The sequence below is a fragment of the Vulpes vulpes genome, chromosome X, assembly GCF_048418805.1.
Source record: "Vulpes vulpes isolate BD-2025 chromosome X, VulVul3, whole genome shotgun sequence".
NCBI lineage: Eukaryota > Metazoa > Chordata > Mammalia > Carnivora > Canidae > Vulpes > Vulpes vulpes.
Genome location: NC_132796.1, coordinates 11,519,064 through 11,546,963, shown reverse-complemented (window position 1 = coordinate 11,546,963; position 27,900 = coordinate 11,519,064). Strand labels below are relative to the sequence as shown.

General features: G+C 47.7%; 1 protein-coding gene across 3 annotated transcripts; it reads left to right on the top strand.

Annotated features, from left to right (window-relative positions):
* On the top strand, positions 1–27,240 carry ASB9 (ankyrin repeat and SOCS box containing 9). 3 transcript variants are annotated; one of them, XM_025986710.2, is made up of 7 exons: positions 1–416; positions 7,840–7,919; positions 16,060–16,167; positions 19,200–19,350; positions 21,056–21,190; positions 23,184–23,375; positions 27,021–27,240. In XM_025986710.2, exons 1-7 carry the CDS (start codon positions 326–328, stop codon positions 27,143–27,145), a joined length of 882 nt encoding a protein of 293 aa, XP_025842495.1. In that variant the 5' UTR covers positions 1–325; the 3' UTR covers positions 27,146–27,240. The 3 variants fall into 3 exon arrangements, with proteins under 3 accessions (XP_025842495.1, XP_025842496.1, XP_072600501.1); XM_025986711.2 differs by having other exon boundaries at positions 7–416; positions 23,184–23,440; XM_072744400.1 differs by lacking the exon at positions 1–416 and adding an exon at positions 1,661–1,785.
* The last annotated feature ends 660 nt before the right edge of the window (positions 27,241–27,900 follow it).

Sequence of the window (27,900 nt, the reverse complement as noted above, 5' to 3'; positions counted from 1 at the left end):
GGTCTCAGTTTGGGAAAGGACGTGACATCAGCAACTTTGCCGACTTGGGGCTGGGGGGCCCGCTGTGGGCTTTGGCCGACCTCCAGCCGGCTAGGTGGAGCGTGTGCGTGCGTGTGTGTGTGCGCGCGTGTGTCTGGGCGCGCGTCCGTCTGACCACAGGTAGTGCTCGGATTACCCTGCCCATTCCGTGCTCTGCGGTTCTCCACCGTCTGAGCAGGACGGTGCGGCCGAGGCTCCGAATTCCCAGCAGCAGAAAGAACATGGAATTTGGACTTTCCTGAGCAATTGAAGTGGAACACGGAGGTTGCCCGGCTCCGGGGGCACCATGGACGGCAAACCTCCGGGCAGGACCAGCAAGTCTCTGAGGCCGGGAGGCCCGCCCGACACCAGGCTCCTTTCAAACCCGTGGATGGGGGGTGAGTCTAGGGGCCTGGGACCAGAGCGCGGGGAGGCTGGCTAGGGTGCTTCGAGAGGAGAGGGCGGGGTGACTCCGGTGGCCCTGCTGGGGTGTGTCCCCGGCTTGTCAGCCAGACATCCTCCACTCGGATCAGGGGGTACACCTCCTCTGCGGAGTCCTGGACGCCATCCAAGGCCAAGTGGCACGGTTTGTTCACCGGTAAAAACTTCAGCTCCGAAGAACGATCCTTTGTGGGCCAGATGTAGCCCGTATACTACATCGGAGGGGAAGAACTTCTAATGGGGTGTTTTTACTGCCGAGACATTTATCAAGAGGTCTTAGGTATTTGGCATTTAGGCGGGGCTGGGTTTCTAAGTGATGTCCCAACACTGAGCGCTGATCGATTCACTGTAAAAGGAGACTTTTTCTTTCTTTCTTTTTTTTATTTTTAAACTTCAGAGAAGCATCTTACAGGCGTAATTCTCACCGGTCGGGTGGGGTCTTTGCTAACTGTAGAGTCTCGTGCCTCTGGGCAACTGTCATTTTTTGGTGAGCATCCAGCAGGTGCCTGCTGACTGGAAGGACTCTGTAAAATGGGTCTGAGCGTTAGGCTTCAGATTCATATTGTGAGCAAGGCTGCCCACGACACGGGTCTATCAAAGGGGCAGGATGCAGGGACCCAGCAGTCAGGTAGGACTCACCACTCTCCTGTGGCACAGCTGCTGAAAGGGGAAACAACAGAAGATAGAAAATACCTCATGCCTTCCCTCCGACTAACTGAGCAGACAGGACTGCTCATCCATTCATTCACGTATCCAGTTTTGCTTCTAAAAGGAGCAGGGCACTCAACAGATAGGATCTGGATCCCCGAAGGCAGAACTGGATTAATCAGATTTTTTGAGCACAAGCTTGGAGTAGTAGAAAGCAGCGTGGCACCAAAAATTACTTTTAAAAAATGAATGTGATAAATTTATCATTAAAGTAGCAAATTATATTTCCAAGTTCAAGTGGGAAAGAATCAGTAACCTGGATGAGTTCCACATGATTATTTTACACCTAAGTATTGTTTATTTTTATTTCCACTCGTGGGGCGGGGCGGCCACTTTTCACTGATTAGGATTTCTAAAGGTCCTAATCCAACTCCATGTGGGGCAGGATGGGTGAGTGGGGGTGGACAGGTGTCCATATGCTCAAGGGTATGGTGCTTCGAAAGTGAACACATTGTCACAACTAGAATGCAGAGTCTTAGGGAGTCTGCTGAGGACAAGTTTGGAGAGATCGAACTCAATAACAGAGCTGCAAAGGCTCGGTGGAGTTAAGCCTTCATAAAGCAGGGAATCGGGAGCCATCGATGGTTCTGGAGTGGAGACCTGGCAGTAAGGAAGACTGTAAGTAAATGAATCTGGTGGCCATGTTCAGGATGGATTGTGGGATTACGGGAAATTCTTGCACGAATGCCCAGGTTCTCCAACTCTCTCATGTGTTGGTGTCACCCAGAGGGTTTGCTCACATGCAGATGGCTGGGCCCCACCCCAGAGCTTCTGATGCCCTTGTAGGCCTGGGTGGAGCCTGGGCATCTGCATTCCTAATAAGCTCCCGAGTGATGCCGGTGGTGTTGTTTGGGCTTTGAGAACCAGGCACTCACTATCTAAGCATGGGGCTTACATTCGGATCGAGCTTTGGAAATGACAGAGAAAGGGGAAACAAGGGTGACAGTTTCAAAGGAAAGAGCAATCAGGCTATGCTGCTTGATTAAATATCGGGACTAAAGGAGGGAAGGCAGCTGAAACTGTAAAGTTTTTAAGCTTAAATGAATGGCAGCCAAGGGGGTTGGGAAGCCGAGACCTCTGAGTGTTCTGCGGGGGCTGTGCTGAAATCCTGGGAAAGGAGAGCTTGTCTGATGGCCCAGAGCGGAGAGCCACGGATGGAGCCCCGGGCCAGGCCTGCAGCTGAGCATGCAAGACCGGTGAGTTAGAGAAGCAGAAAGAGATTTGGGTGTTGTCATTTCCCAGGAACTAAAGGATAAGAAGTTTCCAAAGAAGCAGAAGTTACACGGGCAGATGGCAGGACACCTCGGCTCTCCTGCCTCCTTGTCCTCTGCATCTGACTGGCCAAGTCCCCCTCACCTTCCGCACCCGGCCCGGCCACTGCCACCACGAAGCCCTCCCAGACTCTCTGCCGCTCCCTTCCTGAGTGGGGTCCAGCTCCCACTGCTTTGCGTCAGCCCTGCCCCTCGGGCGCAGCCTCAGTTCTGGCCCAGTTGCATTTGTTTATGCTTCTAAAGTCCTGACCTTGGTGAGGTGTGGAATGTGGGCCCCTCCGGAGCGCTATTTCCGCAGGGCCATGCCGGGGCACAGCTCAGGTGAAGCGTATCCCCTGGCACAGGGCCAGGTCAGAGGTTAACCAGGGCCCAGGTGTGCTTCCTCTTGGGGAACGTGGCTGCTCCCTTTCTCACTTGCAGGTCTTTCTCCACCTCCTCTGGACGAAGGGAGGAAAGGACGTGCAGATGGCAACCAGCTCTTCAGAGAGATTTGTTCAATGCTTCAGTCCTCTGCCAGGAGCCCCCCCCCCCGCCAAAATGTCTTTTTCTTTCCTTGAAAATACCATGTTATGGGTTGAATTGTGCCTCCCCAAAAGATACGTGGGAGCCCCCACCCCCAGTACCTCAGAATGTGTCCTTGTTTGGAAATGGGGTTGTTGGAGGTGTCATCAGTTCAGGTGAGGTGATACTGGAGTCCGGCGGGCCCTAATTCAGTGACTCGTGTCCTTAGAAGAGGGGAGACAGGGAGAAGGCCTTGTGGCAGCGGAGGCAGAGATTGGGGTGACACGTCTAACAAGCCAAAAAGCCCCAGCAGCGATGGACGGCCACCACCTGAAGCTAGAAGAGGCAAAGAAGGAAGGATTCTTCCCTGGAGCCTCTGGAGAGAGCATGGCCCTGATGACGCTGTCGTGTCTGACTTCTCACCTTCAGAACTAGATGGCAAGGAATAGATAGTTGAGGCCCACTTGGTCATGGCGGCTCTAGGGAGCCCATTCGTACCTACTCATAGAGACTTTGGAAGAATACACGGAGGCAGAGACTAAACACCACCCAGAAGCCCCTGAGCAGGTGTTTGTAGAGAAATTGCTTTCCTCAGGAGATTGAGCCCACCCTGTAGACAGTGGGCTCCCATCGAAGACAGGTGCAAGCAGGCATGGAAGGGCCGCAGTCCCCTGCTCTCGTGGATTTTTAGATCCCAGGGTGAGGGTTTCTGTGGGGACACCTGCCTGCTCAGACAGAAGGGGTGATCTCTGAGGTCCCCGTGGAGAAAGCAGCCTGAGAGTGAGCCAGACAGAGAGCGAGAAAGAAGACGCTGGGCGTTGGGACTGGAGAGAGAATGACAGTGGGCAGGTCTGACTGGCCCACCAGCTGCCTCAGTGGGCCTTTCTGTTTCCGGTTTCTGACCACGAGGCTCTGTCTCTGTTCCTCCTCTTTTTATTTGTCCTGGAACCCAACCAGGGTGCATCGGATTTGTAAACACAGCGCCCAGATCGTGGGCAGTGTTGGTGCCCAGCGCGGGGCCTCCCTTACCACATCCCAGAGGCCGAAGGCAGCCCCCCCGCCGCCTCGGGCCCACTCAGCCTCCCTCTCTGCCCCCTGACCTCGCAGAATGTTTCTCAGGGTGGAGATAGATTTATGCCACTGCCTCAGAGCTTCGTTAGTAGCTCTTTTTTTTTTTTTTAATAGTATCTCTTTTCAGAATGTACCAATTAGCGCCTTTAAAATCCCTTCTGAAATAATGGAAATTAAAAAAAAATCATTCCAGAATGCAATAAAAGTGAAATAAATGACAGCCTTCCTAATGCACTGCAGGGTTGGATGGAGACTCGATCTTAAAGAAAGGTAGGTTTAATGGCACTAATTGGAGGCCTGGTGGGGCGGGTTAGGAGAGCTGCACTAGGGCACCCGTGGCGTTGCTGGAGACCCCAGTGGGCATCTCTTTTCTGGCAGTAAAACCAGTAGGCCCCGGCTGGGCGAGTGCAGGGGAAATCCTTAGCACATACTCAGGGCCTGGACGGTGTCTTGTGTGCAGATAATGGTCCTGAAGTTTCAAAGTCGGTGGTGGGGTCAGTGGAAGAGGGGATGGTGACCTCGAGTCACCTCTCCACCCAGTCCCCTACTGTGAGCATTTCCGTGTTCCTGCGGCAGCAGGTCCCCTTTGCCCTGTGTGCTCTCGCTGGTTGTTAGCAGGAAGGCAGGCAGAGCCGCTTCTGGGCTTAATTGCACATGTTGTCTGTAGCTCATTGCCTGCTTGGGTGTGGGCTCTGGACAACCCTGGAGAGACCTCTCCCTGACTTTCCCATGCAGGAGCACACGAGATGTACGTCTCAGCCATCTCTTCAGTGCCTTCAAGAGCTAAAGAGAGTGTATGGACTAGTCCATGTGGCAAATTACGGCGTTTACTAAACCGTGTGTATGTCTAGATACATCTCTCCATGCTCTCACTGCTAGACAAATGTTAACCTATCCCCTGTCACGATTTTAAGTTCTTACATAATCACTCAGTTGTTCAGACACCTGCTGAGGCTGACGTCCTTGTATAAATTTGAGATGAATTTTGGCTTTGCAAGGCCCCAAGTGTTTATCCTGGCCAGGAGTGATAGACAGCCTGTGACAGGCTTACCAAACTCTGGTCTGAAATGCCTTTAATTTAGAAAGGGAAGTCTCATACACTGCTGATGGGGATATAAAGTGGCAAGGCGATTTTGGAAGATAGTTTGGAAGTTCCACAGAAGGCTAAACATTGGGTTACCGTGTCCTACAGTGATTCCACTCCAAGGTGTGAAACCAAGAGAGCTGAAGGTGGTCAGACACAGATTTGCGCACGGATGTTCATAGCAACATTATTAATCACAGCCAAGAAGTAAAAACAACCCAGGTGTCTATCAGCTGACCAACGAATAAAAAAAAATGTGATCTGTCTATACAGTGGGTATTATTTGGCCACCGAAAGGGATGAGGTACTGATATGTCCTGTAACGTTGGATGAACCTTGAACCATTACACCAGGTGGAAGAAGCCAGTCCCAAAGGACCCCATCCTGTATGATTCCATTTCTATGAAATGTTCAGTAGAGCAGTGGTGGCCAGGTGTCGGGGGCAGTGAAACTGGGGAGTGACCGCTAATGGACAAGGGGTTGCTTTTGGGGAGGACGGAAGTGTCCTGAAGTTGACTATAGTAGTAATGGCTGCACTACTCTGTGAATCTACTGAGAACCAATGAATTGTACACTTTAGGTGGGCGAACTGTATGGTGTGTGGATTATAACTCAATAAAGGTGTTAGATAGGTAGATGTACAGGGTCAGTCCCCCACCACGTGTACGTGGACAACACCCCGTGCTTCTCGATGAGAGACTGTGTCTGCTTTGTACAGACTACGTGCTAGAGCAGGGGTACAAAACCTTAGGTAGCCTTTTTTATTCCTCTTAGAGGAGCGCACAATGCTTCACTGTAAATGGAAGGAGTAATGGTTTCAAGACAAATGAATAGAAAGTCAAGCTCATTTTTGTCTATAGTTGATAATATAATTGCATCCGTTTTATGAAATCTGAACAGAATTACAATTTAGGCCCCCAATTATCTGCCCGGACTGTTTAGGTTGTCAACTCTAATTATCCGAGCTCGCTTTAAGAAAGGTTGGGGAGTGTGCCAGGTATATTTCTTAGCAGCTGAACACTTGGGAGAAAAAACGGATTAATCATTACACACATGGTGATCCATTAGGGTACATTTGCAAGTTTCTTTAAAAGCGACTTTCGGAACCTTTCTCAATTTTTGGCTCATCCTTCCCACTCAAGATTTTGTGCGGATTGTATTTTGCATTAACACCTGCAGTGCGGAATTAGTTGTCCTTTCAATTCTAGTTTAGAGAGACACCTTCCCTTAGCTGCAGTCTGGAATGTAGGCTCCAAGCACCAGAACCAGCAGTATTTTTCTTAAGAGCATCAGGAACCTCAGAGAATACTGGGAGGACATGAAGTTTCTATCGAGCATAAGGTTTCGGAGGACAGAAAAGCCATTTCACTTAAGGTATTCTTAATGACCCCAGAAGGAAAGCATTGGATGGGCAGTGCGTCCGTAGGCTCATTCAGCTTCCTCTTACCTATGAATGCTTTGTGGATCCATCTGGAAGGATGGTAATTTGCTCCTTGGGACAGATTTTCCAGGGCACTGATAGTTCCAGATAGGCAGACGTCCGCCAACGTGTGTCAAGTACAAAGTGTTCTAGTCTCCAGCTTTGCAGGTGGTAAGGCACTAGGAACTGCCCTGGCTCCCCAGGTCCCATTAGCTTTTAGGAGACACCAGTTCCTTTGCAGGCATGACTGGAACCAGAACATTCTGCTGTGTTTGTGTGTAGTGTGTTTACCAAGCACGCAGAGGGGGAACAGAAGCAAGCTTGGAGGAACCTTCTGACTTCCTGTGTTTGTTCCGGAAATCAGACACGGGTTGCGATGAGGAAAATTCAAGTCTCTGCCTCGTTCAGATTACCTCCACATTCAATTAGAGAGAGGAACACATTTAATGTGTTGGGATAGGGGTTTACAGGCTTCCTTCCTAAGAGTGTGTGTTCTTTCCATATGGTTGTAGAATAAATTTGCTGTTTGAAATAACAGGGATTATGGGGGTGTCATCAAGACTCTGCTTAATGGCAGGGCAGGATAATGATAGTAGCTAATAGGTATTGAGCTATGGGTAAGTTTATTGCTGTCCTCACATTATAGGGAAGGAAACTGAGGCTCAGAGCCTGTCCAGGGACCCACAGCTCAGAAGAAGCCAAGCAGGTCTGAATTCAGAGCTCTCTTAACCACATTGGCGTGCTGCCTTTCGGGGTACATAATGTCCCAGTTACAGGGTCAGACTGAGCTCCATGTTGTGCTTGATATTGGGACGGGAGGTAGTCCATAAATAGATACAGTTCTGTTTAGATCTGATTTCAAACCTAATGGTGTATGTAATTCTGTGATCACTACTCTTAGTTTATGGCGCTGTTTGCTGAGATACCAGAGTTCATATTTCATGCAGGAAGCTAGACTGGCAAGCACAGCTTACAGGCTGATGCTGATAATTAGTGATGCTCTCACTTAACTCAGTGGACCATTTGCCTTGGAAACCAGTGTGTAAATGGAAGTTGAGTAGTCCGTCGTCCTGATCTACTTCTCTTGTCCTCAGTTTGGATACTGGCTGTAGTTCTTTTTTTAGCTATCTAGACATTTCAAATAAAACGTGTCCTCGGAGCGTCAATAGAGGGGAGAAATGCTGATGGGCTAATGGGACTTCTGGTGAATTGACTCCAGTGTCTCCATCCAGGAAGACCTACTGGGCTCTTACTGACCAGCAAGGGTGCACCTTGGGTCTATGGTGCGTTAGCAGGTTGTAACCCGTTCCTCCCTTTCCATGTAGATATTGTGTCCGATTGGTCTCCGGTGCATGAAGCTGCCATCCATGGGCGTCTGCTTTCCTTGAGGAACCTCATTGGCCAGGTATGTGGCTTTTGGGGAAAGAAAAAGACATATTAAGCATATCCTATTGCTCACCACACCGAGAAAAAAAGCAGAGTCTGATTAAGATATAAATTTTCTCTTCAGCAAAATGAGGTGAATCCTGTCCTACTTAACCATTTCTTTTTTTATCTGGAGGCTGGCATAAATACTAGAATTTAGGACAGTTCTATGCACATCGTAGGCACTGTTAGTACCTACTAGGTGAATAACAGGCAGATTTGTGCATTCAGACTGCCTTCACTTTAATCGATGGGCTGTGTTTTTGAAAATAGTCATGTGAATAGTTTTTCTCAGGGACACGTGACAATGTCTGGAGACATTTTTGGTTGTCACGACTGGGAGCAAGGGCTGGGGGGGCGGTGCTACTGGCATCGAGTAGGCAGAGACCAAGGGCCTCTCCAAGCATCCTACATTCGTTGCTCAGGACAGCCCTCTACATCAGAAAACTATCTAGCCCCAAATGCCAGTAGCATGGAGGTTGAAAGCTCCTAATGTCAAATAAATGCTTAAAAATGTGTTTTTATTGATTTTATTTATTTATTTATTTATTCATGGAGACACAGAGAGAGGCGCAGACACAGGCAGAGGGAGAAGCAGGCTCCCTGCGGGGAGTCTGATGTGGGACTGGATCCCAGGACCCCGGGATCACGTTCTGAGCCAAAGGCCAAAGCTCAACCACCGAGCCACCCAGGTGCCCTGAAAATGTGTTTGTAGTCATATCATTTAAGAGGCATTTTCAGTTTTATGGAAGCTTCTAGTTGATGGTGGCTCTGCCCAGTTGGATATTCATTTTTCTGCTCCTCTAGTGTAATTTCAAGTCCACATTCATTTGAGTTTTGCTAGTTTGAAATTAATGGGAAATTCAGTGAAGATATTTTTTAAAAAGGAGTTGAAATCACCATTCAGGATTCTGATAAAGCTTTTGTTCAGAATGTTCTGTTTTCTAAAAAGGCTATAGGTCTTTTGGTGGGAGCTCTCAGCCCTTCCCATAACTATGGACCCTTTGGCAGTGTGGCAAAGTCCATGGACCCCTTCTGGACTAGTGTTTTCAATGCACAAAACACAATACTGAGAAGACCTATCAAATTAGTAAAAGAACAAATGTGACATGATGATATCAACTGTATTAAATAAGATTTTGTGGCCAGTAACTATCATATTTTCTGAGTAGGTTGAGTGCAGATTTTGAGATATTTTAGATGTCTCCAGTGATCGTAATACAACGTAAGTGTCTGTGAGTCCTCTCAGTCATAGTCCTATATACTGCTATTACCGCTGTGGTTTGTTGTCTGGATCCATAATGGAAGGACATCATACACTTTAGGTAGTTATTGGTGAAAATAAATGTTTTAAAATAAAGAAAATTCCAATTTCATGGACCTATCTAGACTCGGAAATGCTCCTGTAAGATAACAACTTCTAAAGACAAATTTCAGACTACCCTAAGCCACTATTTTAAGCTGTTTCTGGTAGCAGAAGCCTATTATAAATAGAAATATAGATAGTAACACATAACTCTAGCCAAAAGCAGTTAAGCTGCTTCTCAGATAAAATGAAACATTTACCTTATTTTGATAGGTTGAAAAATGATCACTGTAGCTTTTATATATCACTTATTAAATTGGACCGATATTCATTTATCTTCAGTATTTGTATGTTTACCACACATCGGATGGAGCCATTTCTTTATCTGAGCTCTATCACTTTATTTGAGCAACTTCTCTTCTTGGAACCTCACTTTTGGCTTTCATAAAATGAGCATTTCAATAACTACCCGTATCAGATCTTGCTGGGTAACAAACCACCCCAGACTCAGTGGCATAATGCAATAAACATTGATTTCTGGCCTACGAGTCTTTGGGTCAGCCAGCCTAGGCTGGGCTTGTCTGCAGGCCATGGGTTGGGTGTAGCTCTGCCACCTGTCTCCCATTCCTCTTGGAGTCGTGGTTACCTGAGGAATTTTATTCTCATGACAAAAGGCTGGAGCATGGCAGGGCAAGCCCAGCCATGCAGGGGTATTTCCAGCCTATTTATGTCACATCCACCAACATCCCAAGTCTGAAGTCAAGGATGAAGGAAGTACATTTTATCAACTATGAGGTGATGGCAAAGATGTGAATATATTACACTGCTATAGGAGAGTAAAGAATTAAGACCAAAAATTCAGTCTGTTAGGCTACCTTATATGGGTTTGTGAGGATTAACTATAAATTACCTATTCCAGTTACCGTCATCACACATGGTATTTATTCTCTGATTGCGATCTAATAACACTTTGGATAATCAAAACATAATGACAAACATGGTTGCTAAACCAAACATATTTTAGGAAGGAAAATAAGACCAAACATTCAAATGTCTGTAAAACAAAGAGAAAAGAGAAAAGAAAGAGGAAAGAAAGTCTTATTTGGCCCAAGAAGGGAGAAGTTGAATCTATGACTATTCTTCACCATGGCTTCGCATTGAAATTATCTGGTATGCTTTTAAAAAATAACGCCTGGGCCTCACTCCAGATATTCTGATTTAAACTAGGGCAGTCTTCATGCATTAGTAGTTTTTTTTCTTTTTTTCATATTTTATTTATTTATTTGAGAGAGAGAGTAGGGGGAGGGGCAAAGGGAGAGGGAAAGGAAGAGACAACCTCAAGCAGATTCCCTGCTGAGCCCAACTTGGCCACTTGATCCCATGACCCTGAGACCATGACCTGAGCCACAGTCAAGAGCTAGATGCTTAACCAACTGAGCCACCCAGGTGCCCCCTGCATTGGTAGTTTTTTAAAAGCTCCTGTAGAACCACTAGGTTCAAGGATTCTTTTCTTATTAAAAAAACCCATTATGACTGTAGGAGAGAGAGAAAGGCCTTTGGACATGAAAGAAATAGGTAAGTTGGATTTCATTAAAATTAAGAACTTCAACAAAAGGCAATATTTGGAAAGCAAGGAGGCAAGCCACAGATGAGAAAATATTTGCTATGTGTATGTATATATATCCATCCATCTATCCATCCAATGATGGCTCATATTCCTTGTTTAAAATCAATACAGAAAATGCAGGCAGCCCAACAGAAAAATGAGCAAGAGACTTGGACTGGCACTTCATAAAAAAGGATATCCAAATATTCAGCAAATGTATCAAACTATGCCGATTAGTGATCGGGGTAATTCAGATTACAAGTAAGATATTGTATTACCAGCTCCTCCCACTAGAAGGGGTAAATTTGAAAAGACAGATAATACCAAGCTTCTTTACCTGTGTAGTGAGAACATGTATATTTTCTTTATGATAATTCCTTGAGATTTACACTTAGGATTTACGGACTTTTCTTTATTGCACTTCAATCAAAATTTATTTAAAAAACAGTAGCAGTTTGTTAGATCAGCAGAAAGCAAGTAAGGTACCGCTTGACCATGTAGTGTGACCTTAATTTGGTGGTTCTCAGTCTGGACTGCACGTTAGAATAGCCTTGAGATGTCTGGGTTAAGGTGAGGCTTTAAAAATACTGATGCCTGGGGACGCCTGGGTGGCTCCGTCAGTTAGGCATCTGCCTTTGGCTCAGGTCATGATCCCAGAGTCCTGGGATCGAGCCCTGCCATCAGCTCAGCTGGGAGTCTGCTTCTCCCTCTACCCCCTCATCCTGCTCCTTCTCTCTCTCTCTCTTTCTCAAATAAATAAATAAAATCTTTAAAAGAAAATATTGATGCCTGACTTCAGCCTCCTTTGATTATATGGTAAGTGCTCTGGGATGCAGCCTGGGTATCAGGACTTTCAAAGCTCCCCGTTCCACGGCCCAGGGGAGACTGAGAGCCTTAGCAATAAGGCCTGGCTGCAAGCAGGTGGTGAAGACTGGCTTTTCTGTCCCTCGGATACAACTCTTTTTTTAAATAATTTTTAAAAATATTTTATTTATTCATGAGAGAGAGAGAGAGGCAGAGACACAGGCAGAGGAAGAAGCAGGCTCCATGCAGGGAGCCCGATGCGGAACTCGATCCCGGGACTCCAGGATCATACCCCGAGCTGAAGGCGGTGCTAAACCACTGAGCCACCCGGGCGCCCCTCTTGATGTCGCCCCCTGCAATCCTCAAAGGGCTAAGTTACTACTGAGTGGAAACGAGGAAAGATCCCAGTGTTCTGAAACATCAGATCTTTCGGATGTGGCAGCTAACTGAAGGCTAAGTGGTAAAGAATACGAAGAAATCTTAGATCATGACTGCCTGGAAATTACAGAGGGCTAAGCATGCATCATTTCATGGTCCTCATAACAACCTTATAGGGTGGGTACAGTTGTCCCCATTTCACACGCGAGGAAACTGAGGCTTGGGGGGATAAGTAACTGGCTCAAGGTCACACTGCTTGTTGGGTGCTCCCTGCTGAGCATTTGAACTTGGGAATCAGTCTGCTCCCCTCCCTCTGAGGTCTCCCTCCTAGGTATGAGACAAGATAGTGGTGCCATTCAGAGGATTCAGGCTGGCCAGACAAGGAACCCTTTTCAGGGAGAGTTTGGTTGTTGGCAGAGGCTGAGTTTACGTTGTTAGTTGGGTCTCCCGGTGGTTATGTCTTAGCAGGGACCTAGAAACATGTACCGGGGTAGAGATTGAGTTTTGAAAGCCGTATACCATTATATAGAGAGTATTGAGAGAAGAAAAACGGATTTGAGGGCAAATCCTTGAAATGCCAGTGTTAGGAGATGTCAGGGGGAAAAGGACAGTTAGTGAGAGAGACAGAAAAAGGACGAGAGGAGGTGAGATAGAGGTTGTTCAGGGAGAGCTTGGTTTCAGCCAGAGGAGGGGTTTCGTGAGGTTGGGATGGATACATAGCAAATTCAGAGGTGGAAATGGGGAGGACAGAGCAATATATATTGGATTCCACAAGGAGGGAGTCTCTGGTGATCTTTAAAAAGCAGTTTCAGTGGGATCGTGTTGGTAGATGAGAGAAGGGCGAGAAGTAGAGATTATGGGGGAGTATTTTTTAAAAAGTGGGGAGAGGGAGCCAAGGGGAGAAGAGCATCGGATGGAAGTTTGGTAGAGGGTCAGGAACAAGGATGGGAAGACTTCAAAATGCGAGAAGAAAGTGTGGCCAAGAGGAGAGAGCTGGGGGACACCTCTGAGGAGGTGGCCGAAGGCAAATGACGAGGTGGCAGAGGGCCGGGCTGAGGTCACGGGCTGTCGGGGCAGGCTCGGAGAAGGGAGCAGTGGAAGGATCGAAGACTGCAGACACGCAGAGGTTTCAGGGGTGGCAGGAGAGGAATGTGAGAAGTTCTCACATCAAGTGGCTTTGATCTCCTGGCTACAGTAGAAGGGGTGGTGTGTTTGATGAACGCGAGAAGACAGGTGTCCATGACCACCTTCCGCCCAGGGTGTAGACAATGATGTGTCCCTTGTGACAGGACAAAGGAAGAAGCCCGACCTTCTTGGAGTCTTCGAGTTGGTTCAGGCGGCGTGCACATAGGACTTGAGGCTGGGACAGAAAGCTGCCGGGTACGGGGCACTGTGTCGTTGTGGCTGCCCTGACATTGTCCAGCCCTGTGGCCCCATCAAAAAGCGTGTCTGATCACAGGCTGACCTGAGGGACAATCGATGATAGAAAAATTAGAGATAAGCCATTTAACCTTTTTTTTTTTTTTAAGAAACCTGAGAACCCACTGCGGACTGGACCCTGTGTGAAGTAATGGGCTAAAAAGCACCTTACGATATTCTTCGATTCAGATTTGTCGATAATTCAGACAAATTGCCACAGTTCCTTTAAAGTGGCACTGTGGCTCAATGAGGAACTGTACATGCAGTCCTAAATTTGCAGAGTGAACCTTAATGGAAAGGAACCTCTTTGTAATGTGCTTATGTAAGGTGGGGTGAAAACTTCTCGTATTGTTACTGATTTCTTTGGCATTTTCACTTACCTGGGTTTATGTATAAGCACCCAAATGATTGCTTAGAAATGGCAGTGGGAAAGTAAGAAAAAGAAAGAAAGAGAGGAAGGAAGGAAGGAAGGAAGGAAGGAAGGAAGGAAGAAAGGAAGGAAGGGCAGGATGCCTGGGTGGCTCAGTTAAGCCTCTGCCTTTGGCTCAGGTTATGATCCCGGGGTCCTGGGATCGAGCCCCTCATTGGGCTCCCTGCTCAGCAGGGAGTCCACTTCTCCCTCTCCCTCTGCTGCTCCCCCTGCTTGTGCTCCCTCTCTCAAATAAATAAATGAAATCTTTAAAAAGAAAGAAAGAAAGAAAGAAATGGCATTGGTGACTAGAGGAGTACATTTATAATAATGGAACACCTACTACATAATTCCTTTAAAGGGCAGTCTTCTTTCATCCCATAATCTGTTGCACAGGGGGATATGGATTTCTTGTGTACTCTAGCAGTGTGAATGGAAGAGATTGGACAAAGATAGAGCATTGAGAGGGGGGCAGAAGTGCATCTGAGAACAAATCTTAGAGGGGATCCCTCTAATTACATAATACAATTATAATGACAATAATAAAATAACTCCGTTCTTGTTGAGTTGGTGCTCAGTAAGCATTTATTCAGTGCTCATTGGGTACAGATGGGATGCTGGGTTACAGGTGGGAAGATTTAGTCGCTTCCCTCCCTGTAAACAGCAGGGCCGGGGGGCAAAATACCATAGTGGATGTTGGAATTTCTCATTTACAATTGGATTATTTCGAGTCTCCCAGAACCCCTCATCAAGCCAACCCAACAAAAGGCTCTGGATTCAGTATACTGAATCCTGTTGACTCCAGAGTATGTCCAGAATTATTGGACCTCTCAAAATCGATGAGGTCACCCATCACAGTAAAAACCGACAGGACAGGATGATCAGGATGCTGATAGACTCATAGATGTCTGTACAAGTGGAAGAATGTGTGTTAGGAATGATGCTGTGGGAGGCAATTTATTGGAATGATTTTAGGCAGATTTGAACTGTTATGGGAAGAAAAGGTACAGTGTATTACCAAGTCCTTAAACTAATCATGTTCTTAACTAATGTGTCCCAAGAAAAAGAACTTTTATTGTACCCAGTTTCCTCCTGTTAAGGGTAACTATTCCACGATCGGGGTGTGTGTGTGTGTCTATGGAGCCTCTCCTGGAGTTCTTTTGATGTTTTGCTTGGATTGGGCTCATAATCATCTCAAGAGCACATTTTCCAAGGGGTTGATGAACCCCAGGGCCTTCAGAGAAGTTTCTTGGTTCTTTGGATCTTGAGTACCTAGAGTGAGAACCTAATTGCACCCCCTCCGCCTTGGAACTTCCTGCTGTCTGTCTGTGGGGGTTCACCTCATGCTTTGGCCCTGCATTCGTCATCTCTTGCTGTGTAACAAATTCCCCCCAACTCAGCAGCTTAATGTAATAGACCTGTATTAGCTCACAGTGTCTGTGGGTCAGGAATCTAGACACAATTTACGTGGGTCAGGGACTCATAAGAGTCTGCAGTCAAGGTGAGGGCTCGAGACGTAGACATTTTAAGGCTTGACTAGAGATGGACACGAGTTGTAACTCACATGCCTTTTGGCAAGATTCAGTTCCTCCTGGGTGGCAGTTGGCTGGAGACTGTTCACCGTTCCTTGTCTTGGACCTTCTCAACAAAAAGCTAGCAAGTGGGAGGACAGGAGCAAGTGAGAACAAGAGAAAAGTCTAGAATGTGTATCCCTAAGAGTCAAATTGCTGGGTCATAGGGATGCATCTCGTCAACTCTAATAGGAGTCTGTGCAACTGTTTTCCCTGTATATCATATGATACTTCCACCAGCAACATGAAAGTTCCTTTTTTTAAAAGATTTTATTTATTTTGACAGACTGAGAGAGAAAAAGTGCACAGCAGGGGCAGAAGCAGGGGGAGAGGGAGAAGTAGGCTCCCTGCTGAGCAGGAAGCCCAACGGGGGGGCTTGATCCCAGGACCCTGGGCTCATGGCCCGAGCCGAAGGCAGACGCTTAACTGACTGAGCCACCCAGGCACCCCGAGAGTTCCTTTTTTGTTTGTTTGTTTTAATGTCATTAGCAACACCTTACCCTACTCTCCGACTGTGAGCCAGGTTAACTTTAAAAGCATGGTCATAGCACTGGATCTGTGGCTGGAAACCCACCCTGTGAAACTATTGCTTTGTACCCCTTACTCTGCTCATTTCCTCTCCTCCAGGGATGGCCTGTGAACCTCATCACAGCAGATCGTGTGTCTCCCCTTCATGAAGCCTGCCTGGGAGGCCACCCCTCTTGTGCAAACATTTTATTGAAGCATGGGGCTCAGGTAAGTGCAGCTCACATAAATGTCTTAGAAACCGTGAATGACAAATGACGGTTCCTATCCCTTTTGAATGATTTCCAGCGTTTTTGACTAGTCCGATTTGAAGGTTGAAGAGAGGCGTTTTGCCAAAGTATTATGTCCATCAAGCTTCTTCGCTTTAGCGATAGACGAAGTACTGAATTTTTAGCTAGAAAGTAGTGGTGGTTTGAGTCTGCATCATTTTCTTGAACAGTCACTACTAATAAATAACTGTTAGATTTCGCCTTCATTCCTATGGCTGGAAGGTAATGAAATATTATGGAAAATATGGAATATTTGGCTCCAGAGGACCTGAATAATGGTCCCAAACCATGTCTACCATTTTCTAATATTGAAAACTGGAATAAGTTACCGAGGCTCTGAGCTTTCGAGTCCGTATCTGAGAAGAGGGGGAGAATGACAGTGAAGCTGTGTAAGCTTGCTGTGGTTTTGTGAGGATTGAGGGAAGTGAGGTATTTGATTTTTACTTAGAGAATGAGAATCAGGATGGCATAATGAGATCCCTTCCCTAGGATCTCAGTAGGTCCCTACCGGAAATGGGGACCAGTAAGTCTTCCATTCACTAAGTCCCCTCAAGGTCAAAAGTGACAGACAAGTCTGATTAGAAAATTACATATGTGGGTTTCTCATGTTCTCTCAACCTGTATTTCCTGAGCATTTGTTACGTGCCTAACCCCGGATGAAGATCCTTAGGAACTTATAAATAAGATGAGGACCCAGCGGTATAAATAGGCGAATTAACGAATATCACACTCGTCACATTAATAGATAAACCCTGAAATCTCGGTGGCCTGGTACAACACAAGCTTATTTCTTACTGAACTGAAACTCCAGTGGGGGTGTTCCTGGTTGGGTGGCTCTTTCCTGGGGGTGATTCAGGCACACAGGTTCCTTTCATCCTGTCACCCTGCCATCTTCAACAAGTGGCTTCCACGTATGCTACTAGTAGTCACCTCCACTCCAGGAGTTTGGAAGGAGAAAAGACGTGGAGGGTTGTGCACAGAGGACTTTTAAGGGCCTATCTTGGCCGTGGCGTATGTCACTTTTGGCTCCACATCCCATGGGCCAGAACTCGTCTCATGGCCTGGGAAGCTGGGGAGTGCAGTCTGGCTGTGTGCCCCGGAGAGCGAGCGGAAGTAGCTTTGTCGGATGCACATCTCTGCCACAGCGGGCAGTTACCAAACGTTGTTTCTTCCTGTTATATTTGGCTGTGTAACAAGCCACCACAACTGAATGACTTAAGACAACAGCCATTTACTTATCTCACAGTTCCTGTGCCAGCCAGATAGGTCTGACCTGGCCTGGTTCGGCTGACCTCAGCTGGGCTTACTTAGGCCTTGAAGGTTAGCTGACAGGTTGGCTGGGGAGGGCCGCTTCACAATGACCTTGGCTGGGATGGCTGGGGTGACAAAATCTCTGTGTGGTCTCTCATCCTGTCACAGGCAACCTGGCCTGGTTCCCATGGTAGCAGGGATGCCTAGAGCATCAAAAAGAAGGCAAGCTCTCAGCTTGCATCACATTTGCCATTGTCCCACTGGGCAAAGCAAGTCCCATGGGTGAGCCCAGGTTCAAGGATTGGCAAAGTAGTCTCCATCTCTTGGTGGCAGGAATTGCAATGCTACATGGCAAAGGGATATGCAGACAGTGCGGAGAATCTGTGGCCATTTTTGCAAACCACCACCGTGTGGCAAGCGTGAGTGCTGTGATGGGGGAGAGGAAGTCTGAAGAGGCTTCCTAGGAGGAATGATGTCTAAGTTGAAACTCAAAGGGTCTGTTGGAATCAGCCAGTTGACTGGTGGGTTGGGGCAAGTTGTGTGCTTCCCGCCCACTGGGAAGGGCTGTTGTAAAGGCCTGGAAGTGAAAGTGAGCAATTTAAAAAAAATAAATTTCAAATCACTCCTTATGGCAGCAGAGTGGGTAAGAGGGGCCAGCACACAAACAGCCTTGTTGTCCTTGCCAGGAAAATGGGCTTTGTCCTGAGAGCAGTAGTAGAGAGCCATCGGTGAGTGCATCATCGGGTTTATATAGGGTTTGAGAAAACTCACTCCACGTGTGGAAACAGGACCAGGACTCAGGGGAGGCCTAAGGGCACCTAGGATGCCAGCTCTGGAGAGCCACTGCCTCTCAGGGTTGTTGAGCACTTGCGTGGGCCTGGGAGGGAGGGTCTCCTTAAACTTTGCACCCTGGACATCTTCTGTGCCTCACTAGTCCTGGCCTTCCTTGGAAATGGCTCGTGAGAAGGCTCTTCTCGTCTGCGGTATAGCTTCTCTTAACAGTGTAGAAAAGTTGCATTTGGCTTTGTTCTTCCCTATTTGGTTATAGCCCAGACACAGTGAAGTCAGATGCGAACTGCAAGTTTCTGTCGGGTTTCCCACGTTAGGAAAGATGGCCCCAAAGACTAGTTTTCTGGCCCTGTAGGACGGTAGCCAGTCCTGTATCTATTAGCAAATTTATTTCAGCATTAATTGACTGACTATATAAATTCTCCTTTGAGCCAGCCTTACCATCTTCCTGGTTCTCTCCCTAATGAACGGATTGAAGGAAATCTTTGGCACGTATTCACCCTATATTTCTGTGAAAGTCATGTTTAAAAAAAAAAAAGTAACGTTAATAATACGTTCCTCTCACTACTGTAAAGGACACTGGACTGGTGTGGGACAGGTCTAGGATGGAACATTTAAAACAAGGAGAGGAGTTTGTAAGCTATATAGGATTATCCCAACTGGCTTCAGAATTCCTGTCCTGGGGGTGTGGAAGTGATAGAACATTCGGCAACATGTTCGGTGCCTCAGCTCATTCAGTTTTTCACAACCTTGTGGAATTTGGTGGTTGTTCTTTTTTTTTTCTTTTTTTTTTGAATTTGCTATTTTTGTCATCATGTTATAGCCGCGGAATGGGAGGCTCAGGGAAGTCAAACAACAGCTTGAAAGGAGTGGAGGCTAGATTTGAACCCAGGCCCCCACCACCTGCCTTCAGCCTGGTGCTCTTCTTTCCAGGTGGATGGCGTTACCACCGACTGGCACACCCCTTTGTTCAACGCGTGCATCAGCGGCAGCCAGGACTGTGTGAATTTGCTTCTGCAGCATGGGGCCAGCCCCCACGCCGTGAGTGACCTGGCATCGCCCATCCACGAAGCTGCTAAGAGAGGTAAATCTATGGAGAATTTACATTTTCCGCCGCTCCTTCCGCAGACATCTTACTGTTGCAAGGACGAAGCAAGCGGAGGGATGGTTTTGAGGGACCTTTTCTCAGTGTGAGGTCCTGGGACCGGAAGCATCCGCCTGGCCTGGCGTGCAATTGCGGACTCTTGGCCCCCACGCCAGACACACGGAATCAGCAACTCCGGGGTGGGGCCCGGCCATGCGTGTTTTGTTTAGCAAGCATCTAGGTGATTCCGATGCACAGAAAGTTTGGGAACCGCCCTTTCGGAGCATCTGGAAAGCTGTTCACTGCTGTAGTTCTGGAACGGGGTCTGGCACATAGTAGAACTATCCATGCATATTTGTGGAATATATTGTTGAACCCATGACCCCGTACAAATCCAATTATTTTGTAAAACACCCTCTACTCTTCTGTTTTCGGGCCTTAAAGAATATTGTCTCGGGGCCACCTAGGTTTTTTAAGTGAAACACATTTTGGATTTTTGGAAAATAAGGTGCCATATACGGCTGGGGGTAATTCTCCACCACGCCTGACTCTTATCGAGGTATACCTGACAAAGTTGTATTTCTTTCGGGTGTACTAACATGATGACTTGATAGACACCCACATTATGAAGCAGTTGCCACAATGAAATTAACGAAAACACAGTTACCATTTTTACGTGTGGGGAGAACACTTAAGATGTATCCTCTTAGCAAATTTCAAGTATACAGTATTGGTATTATTGCATAATGTTGGACATTAGATCCCCAGCACTTACTCAGCTTGGGGTAATTCTTTTTTTTTAAGATTTTATTTATTTATGAGAGAGAATGAGAGAGAGAGAGAGAGGCAGAGACACAGGCAGAGGGAGCAGCAGGCTCCACGCAGGGGGCCCGATGTGGGACTCGATCCCAGGACCTCAGGATCACGCCCTGAGCCAAAGGCAGACGCTCAACCGCTGAGCCACCCAGGCAGCCCTGGGGTAATTCTTTTTCATAAAGTCACAGTTTTCCCGATATTCTTAACTCGGACACAAAAAATTCAATGGCAAGTTTTGCTTCTCCCCAGCGTCCATTGCCGCTGTCATCCGCATCCTGACCGCTCGCTGCCAGTAGGGTCTTATTTCCCCGCTGGCCTTCACAGAATGGCTCCCCAGTCCTATTTGACCGAATCCATCAGTAGGATCACAATCTCCCAAAGCATTGACGTTTCTTCTTCAAGAGACGTGTCAACTCAGCACCTTCCCCAGATGCGTGGAACTCAAATGATTTTATGCAAAGAGGAAGGCAGAGGAGCGATGTTTGAGGTGTGGCATTGTGGCCCGAGCAAGAGCTTTGGATCAGCTTTGAGCAAACTTGGGTTGCCAGACGGGGCCCCCGCCAGTCGGGTTTGGCAGCTGCTTGTCGCCTTGCCTGTGGCCACGGTGGCCTGCCTGGAGCTCCGAGGCTGCCTCACACCCCCTGCAGCGCCTCCCCCGCCACGTCTCCTCGCCTGGGCCACCTTCCACCCCCCCGCCCCCCCCCCCCCCCCCCCCCCCCCCCCCCGTCTCTGTGTCTGGCACGGTGCAGCTGACAGTCAGCCCTGGGCTGGAGGAAGTAGCTTCGGGTCCGGGGTCCGAGCGAGTGGAGGCGCACAGCCCACAGGGAGGGCCGGGTTTCCGGGCCGACGGACGGTGCTGAAGCTGTCTTTGCTCTGTCTTGGGCTGCAGGCCACGTGGGGTGCCTGGAGACCCTGGCCGCGCACGGGGGCGATGTGGACTACAACATCAGCCACCTGGGCACACCGCTGTACCTGGCTTGTGAAAACCAGCAGGTAGCCTGCGCCAAGAAGCTGCTGGAATCAGGTAAAACTAAAAGCACACGACCGAAGGAAAGGAAAGGAAAAGAAAGGAAAAAGGAAAAGAAAGGAAGGGAAAGGAAAGGAAAAAGGAAAGGAGTTTATTTTTTATGTATTCTTAAAATATATTTATTTTTATTTATTTTTAAACATTTTATTTATTTATTTATTTATTTATTTATTCATTCATTCATTCATTCATTCATTCATGAGAGACACAGAGAGAGAGAGGCAGAGACATAGGCAGAGGGAGAAGCAGGCTCCCCGCGGGGAGCCCAATGCGGGACTCGATCCCCGGAGTCCAGGATCACGCCCTGAGCCGAAGGCAGATGCTCATCCCCTGAGCCAGCCAGGCGTCCCTAAACATATTTTAAAGCTGTTTGCATCCTGGGGAGGGGGTAGGGGTGGGGCACGCAGAGTGTGGGCCACGGAGGCAAACAGGATCGGGGTTCACAGTGACTGGGTCCCCGTGGGGAAATGTCTTATGCTGTTTGCACTTTCGTTCTTTCACGTCTGATGAGGATAATGATGCCAATCGGATCTGCTCCCAGGGTGGTCCTCGGTGATTCTCTGCCCCCCTCCCTTCCTTGTCGCCTCCCCTGCTGCGGCAGGTCACGCTCTTAGCCCTGGAGGACTCGCAGGGCTGCTGGAGCACGGCTGCGCCTCCCCCCAGGGCCTTCCTCGCCAGTTCGCCTTGATTTGCAGATTCCACCTGCCTCATTTTTAGCTCATTGGAAATGTTGTTTTCCTCCAGAAGGCCTGTGGAGCGTCCTTTTTTTCCCCCACCCCCTGCTGTTGTCCAGACCCTCCTTCAACCTCCAATGTCCGTTTTGTCACCCCTGTAATTACCTGAGTCCTGCTTATTCTTTACAGCTCCAGTAGCCCTTCCCTTGAATGCTTCTGTGGTTCTTGTTGCCTTCCACTCATGTGGCAGCCATAGCCGTGAATTAGGAGCTTCATGCTCCTTCTCTCTCTCTCCCACCATCCCTCCCTCTCCCCCGATGCTCTATGTAGATTTAAGCTCTTAGGAAAGGGCAGGGTTTCGCATCCCTCACAAAACCAAGAACAGTACCAGAACAACCCAGTTACATTTGTCGAGTGGATGCAGGTTTCCATTTTACTAGGGGGACAGCAGCTGAGACAGAGTCACGTGTCCCCACATGTCCCAGTGGGAGCCAGCATCTGGTCCGGGTGGGGATTTGTAGAGTGTCAGGATGGAACTGGCTTGGGACGGTCCTAGAAATCCACCTTACTCCCGAAGAGGAGGACTGTGCCCTTTTCCCCGTGACCTTGGAATTGGCTGCCCTCACCTAGGAGATGCCCTCACAAGCTAGTCGCTCTTTGCAGTTTAGATTACACAGTCCCGGGTCCCAGGTTTTATAGCAGTGGCTCGGCGTGTGAGTGTGGCTGCGTGGTGTGATAGATGAGATTTCACTGTATGAAACTAAAAAGCCTCACTCGCAGCTTGTATGGCTAATATGTACACACTACACTGATGCACGTGCGGCTTGCATGCCTCCAGCATTTTTCTCATACGTAGCACACCTATGGCTAGCACTCAAAGGCAACATTTTTTTTTTATTAAAGATTTTATTTATTTGAGAGAGAGTGAGAGGGCGCATGAGCCAGTTGGGGGGGAGCGGCAGAGGCAGAGGGAGAAGCAGGCTCCCCCTGAGCAGGGAGCCTGATGCAGGGCTCGATCCCGGGACCCGGGGACCACGACCTGAGCTGAAGGCAGCTGCCCAAACGACTGAGCCACCCAGGCGTCCCCAAAGGTGACCTCGTATGCTACATAGCTCATGTTGTACCTTTAGTCACATTGTCAAATGGCACTTTCCCCGTATTATTAAATGGAATCAAGTCGTGTCCCATTGTTTTCCAGGATTGCCGTGCCCACTATAGAAGTCCCTCTGTGAAGGAATTTGAGGCACAGTCCTTGGAGAAGGGGGACGCTTGGGCTCAGCTTCTTGGCTGACTGTGTTATTCTTGTGACTCTTTAGGTGCAAATGTGAACCAGGGCCGGGGTCTGGATTCCCCTCTTCACGTGGTGGCCAGGGCATCCAGCAGGGAGCTGGCACTCCTGCTCATGGACTTTGGAGCAGACACCCAGGCCAGGAATGCCGAAGGCAAACGTCCCTTGGAGTTGGTGCCTCCCGAGAGCCCTTTGACCCAGCTTTTCTTGCAGAGAGAAGGTGCTTCTCCTTTGCCCGAACCTAAGCCCTAATCCATAGCTCTTATGGGCTGTAGCAAGAGGCAGGTACTTACCAAGTTCTGACTTCCAATACTATGTGAAAAATTGTTCTCGGCTGTCATCAAACGTGGAGAGTTGAGATTATTGAGTATTCAACAAGGTATGGTACTGGTTATGTGGAAAAGAACCATCTGTTGTGTGGAATGTAGGAGACAGGCTGTTTTGGAGGATCTAATATTCATATATGAGGTAGGCCACCTTTGAAAGGATTAACATAGTATTGACAAATTTTGATATTAAAGTTATCTAAAACATGCTATAGGATGATGCAATAGAATCCTCTTTGGGATTGTTTAGTGCCCCTGGGACGCCTTACTGCACTACAGACGGGCCACACTACTGGGAAGTGGGTTTCTGGGAGGCAAAAATGCTACTCATTAAGTGCTATAAGCTACTCCTTTCAGGATTTACAGCAGTCTGAAGGCATTTGTTATTGCAAGTCTGTCAACACCTAAGTCCACACCTCTGCAAATAAGAACCAGTCCTTCTGACCCAAACAACTAAACATTGTCATTGAGTGCTGTGCAGGGGGGTAGGGCCGTGAGGTCGGGGGTGGGCTGGGGTGGGGAACAAAGACCCCACAGATGGTATTCATAATTGTCCCTAGAAATGGAGAGCAGCCAGTTCAGGACCTGCTTTTTTTTTTTTTTTTTTTTTTTTTTTTTTTTTTTACTAGAGTGTGGACTTTGTTAAGTTTTCGAGGTTGTGAGACTTTGAAGCAGGTTTCCCTACCAGAGGGGGTCTGATGGCAGGTTGTCTGGTTATCGCCTGCCTGCATGCTGAGAATTAGGCCTAGCTCTGTGCAGAATTGTAAAGCAGCCACAGAATCACTTCTTCCTCCCACTCCAACTGCTCAGGGTACTTGCAGCCAAAGCCCTGCCTTAGGGGCCCCCCAACAGGGCCTGTCCCCTTTGAGCAGCATCAGGCATAAGAAACAGTTCAATAGAAACCCCTTTAGGTTAAGCAATGGGATAGTCACCACTTTAGGTTAAGCAGTGGGATAGTCACTGCATTTTTATGATTTGTTTAAAAAAAAACTATATATATAGGGCAGATGGCACAATGCTTGGGGCCCATGATGTGATTAGGAGCGCACAAAGATGTTTTCATTTCTTTTAAGATCCAAAGGAAGAAAGGGATAAACCTCAACCTGGATTATGTTCGTCTGTATACCGACACAGTCATAAAATACAACTTTTTAAAATTGGGAATGAGATTCACAAAAACAACAGCGTCTCCTGGCTCTCTAAAGTCACAAAGTCATGTGTACGCACACACTCACATGCGCACACGTACATGCATATACGTGCGCATGTGCGTAAGTGTACCCACACATATATAATCCCTCATCCCCTGCCTCAGTAAATAATCCCCTTGGATTTTCAGATTGCCTCCACTGACTCTTCCCTTCCACTCGATTTCCGAAGGCCATTCGTGGGCACCTACATTGCCCTTGACTCCTTTAACTCCCATTTTGGTGACAGTGTGGTCAATGATCCCACTGGTTTATAAAATGTCATTTGCCACTGGAGAGAATCACTGCTGCTTTGGCCTCCATGCGTCATTTTTGGGGTTTTGGTGAGGTCGCCTCTCAGCAGTCTGGAAGGCCACAGGAAATGAGGCCAGGCAAGTGCAGGGAGCCAGACCTGCAGATTTAACACAGCAAATTCTGTCTCTGGATGTCCCTGCAGAGGAGTTCAGGATTGCCACCCCACCGGCCTTGGAAAGCATGTAAAGCAGTGTTTACTCGTGGCACACAATGAAAACCGAAAATGACTCTCAGCCCAGCATGACAGGAGCCACCCTTGAAAGCACTTTGGCTTTAAAGCATCCTGAGTGTTGCTGGGGGCGGGGGCCTGGGGGGAAGAAATCGAGACCAAAGCAATATGCCAATTCATAGATTAAAAAAATTAGCTGGTTTTATTACTGAGTAAAGGGAACTGCTTGAACACTTGCAGGTGCCAGTAAGTGGCTGCAGAGCTGTAGTGGGTTTCCGGCTCTATTTATATGGGATTAAGGCTACAGTTGTGCATCATCCCACTTCGAGGAAATGGCAGATATTCAATCCGTATCAGTAGTTGCGCTGCTTACGCTGTCGTCCTGCTTTTCTGCATTGCCCAGCGTTTATCATCACCTCCTGCGGTTGTCCCTGACCATGTATCTAGTGCACATGATTTGTCATGTCCTTCAACTTCCCCAGTGAGATGAAATTAAGTTTAGTTTCCCACCCTGTAGTTTTGGCATTTGTCCATCTGTGTGCCTTGGGTACACTGGGAAGCAGCTCGTCAGTATATGCCTTGAGTCCAACTGACTGTATCTGGAAGGTGCCCTAAATCCCAACGGGGGCCTTCTGAATGTGCTGTGAGGTCCCCATTGACAAGACTGCATTTTGTGTCTTTGATGGTGGAGGTATCTCTTTGCACCTGTCCTTTGTGCCATCACCCGAGAGCTAGGCAACCCACCCTACCCTGCAGCTTGTAGGAAAGCCGAGGCCATACTGTATCCTTTTGCTTGTTTTCTCAACCTTGGCTCCACAATAAGATGACCTGGGGCACAAGCCTTTAAAAACTCTTGTGCACACCACCCCCCCAACATTAACTGAAGCCACAGCTCTGGGGTGGGACCCAACAGCGTGCGATCTAAAGCTCCCCTTGATAGGTGATTCTGAAATGCAGCCCGGATTGCAGGGCCACTGCTCTATGGGATTCTTGATGGTATATAGCTTTGCTTGTGTGTGTGTGTGTGTGTGTGTGTGTGTGTGTAATAACCAAGAGAGAATTCCATTTACAGTTTGGTACAGGCGGTCAGGGGTAGATAGGAAGTCATGTCTCATCCCTCTACTCTCTAATGGGGTTTCTCAGCCTTAGCACCGTCAACAGGATGTCTAGTGGCCTCCCTGGCCTCTACCCACTAGATGCTAGTAGCCCCTCCCTCCAAGTTGTGACAAACAGAAGTGTCCCCCGACTTTGCCATGTGTCTTCTCCTTTTCCCCTCCACCCAACCCCCTGTTGAGACCCACCATCCTAAACTGTAAAGTCTTGGCTGGTTACTTTTCACCTGTGAGTTGAAGCATTGGGTTAGCCCTGCGTGCAGAGTAAAAAACAAATATGACTTAATAAGATAACATACCCTTAGGCTTCACTGATAGCTCATTATATTTGAATATCTTAAAATTGCTAAATTATAAACATGCATCTAGAAATGCCTTTTTTTTGGAAATACCTTATTTTTAAGGTAAAATACAAGAAAGCTGTGAAACATGAATTTTATTTGCATCATTGGGAATTTTGTGTGGCTTCATAATTCCAAAATTAGCTGCCTTCAGCCTCCATTAGTGAGGCTGAGCTTTGATTTTTTTTCTTCCCGGCTGTTCTAAATCAAAACCTAACAAGCTCATTTCAATTAAATACCAGCGAAGAGAGAACGTGGCCTAAAAATGCCTCCTTAGAAACCCAGAACATGGTCTTAAGCAGAACCACGTTATTTCCCTAGGACAGTGTTACAGCTCGTCTGCTTTAGAAGGAGAGGAGAAGTAGCCTTAGATCAGTGACACCAACATGTGGCTTGTCTTGCCTTCTTTCTCCAGGGCCACCTTCTCTGCTGCAGCTCTGTCGCCTTAGAATCCGCAAGTGCTTTGGGACCCAGCAGCATCATAAGATCAACGGACTGGTCCTCCCAGAGGAGCTGAAACGGTTTCTCCTGCACATGTAAATGTGCCAAGGGGATGGAGGCACACACGACCCACAAATATTGTGGAGTGTCGTGGCCATTGGCATTTTAAAATAAACTCACGTTTATAAAGCTTGGCCAGTTTTGTCAATTAGATTTTTATTTTTGGTGGAAACACGCCGGGTATGTTTGTATTATTGGTCGGGAGGCACTGAGGCCTTTCCCCCTTCCCTAGAGGAGGGCGGCTGAGATCACAGCCCTTGTTTGCACGTCTCCCACAGCCCAGCGCTGAGCCAGGACCACTTCATGCACTACGTCTGCCATCACAGGGCCCCTGCCAGGTAGGCACCTTCCCGCCCCTTCTCCAGGTGACACACTGAGACCCTGACAGGTCTCTTTGTCCCGGTTACTCGCAGTGAGTGCAGGGAAGCCAGATTCCAGTGTAGGTTTTCTGGGGCTAACCTGGGGACCTTTGAGTGAGGCAGATTTTTCAGACATTACTATCTTGGCTCCGTCCGTTACATGGGAAGGAGGATAAAGAAGCAAGAGATTTGTTTGTCTACATCTGACTTTATTATCTTCTTCAAAGCTTCCTGGTTCTTGTGACAAAACCACTAGTGCCGTAGTACATTGTGGGGCCATTTCTTTTTCTCAAAGTGTCATATACATGTTAGGCATATTCTAGAACTATGCTGTCCCCTACAGTAGCTACTAGCCCAGTGGTTCTCAACCAGGGATGATTTTGCCCCCTAGGGGACATTTCTGGGGCAATGTCTGGAGCTATTTTTGGTCATCAC

Bases quoted from the DNA above. Each gene is read 5' to 3' on its own strand.
- ASB9 (XM_025986710.2), top strand. From the start codon at position 326: ATGGACGGCAAACCTCCGGGCAGGACCAGCAAGTCTCTGAGGCCGGGA. The intron at 16,168-19,199 runs GTAAGTGCAGCT...TCTTCTTTCCAG, and splicing joins TATTGAAGCATGGGGCTCAG to GTGGATGGCGTTACCACCGA. The intron at 23,376-27,020 runs GTGCTTCTCCTT...TTCTTTCTCCAG, and splicing joins GCTTTTCTTGCAGAGAGAAG to GGCCACCTTCTCTGCTGCAG.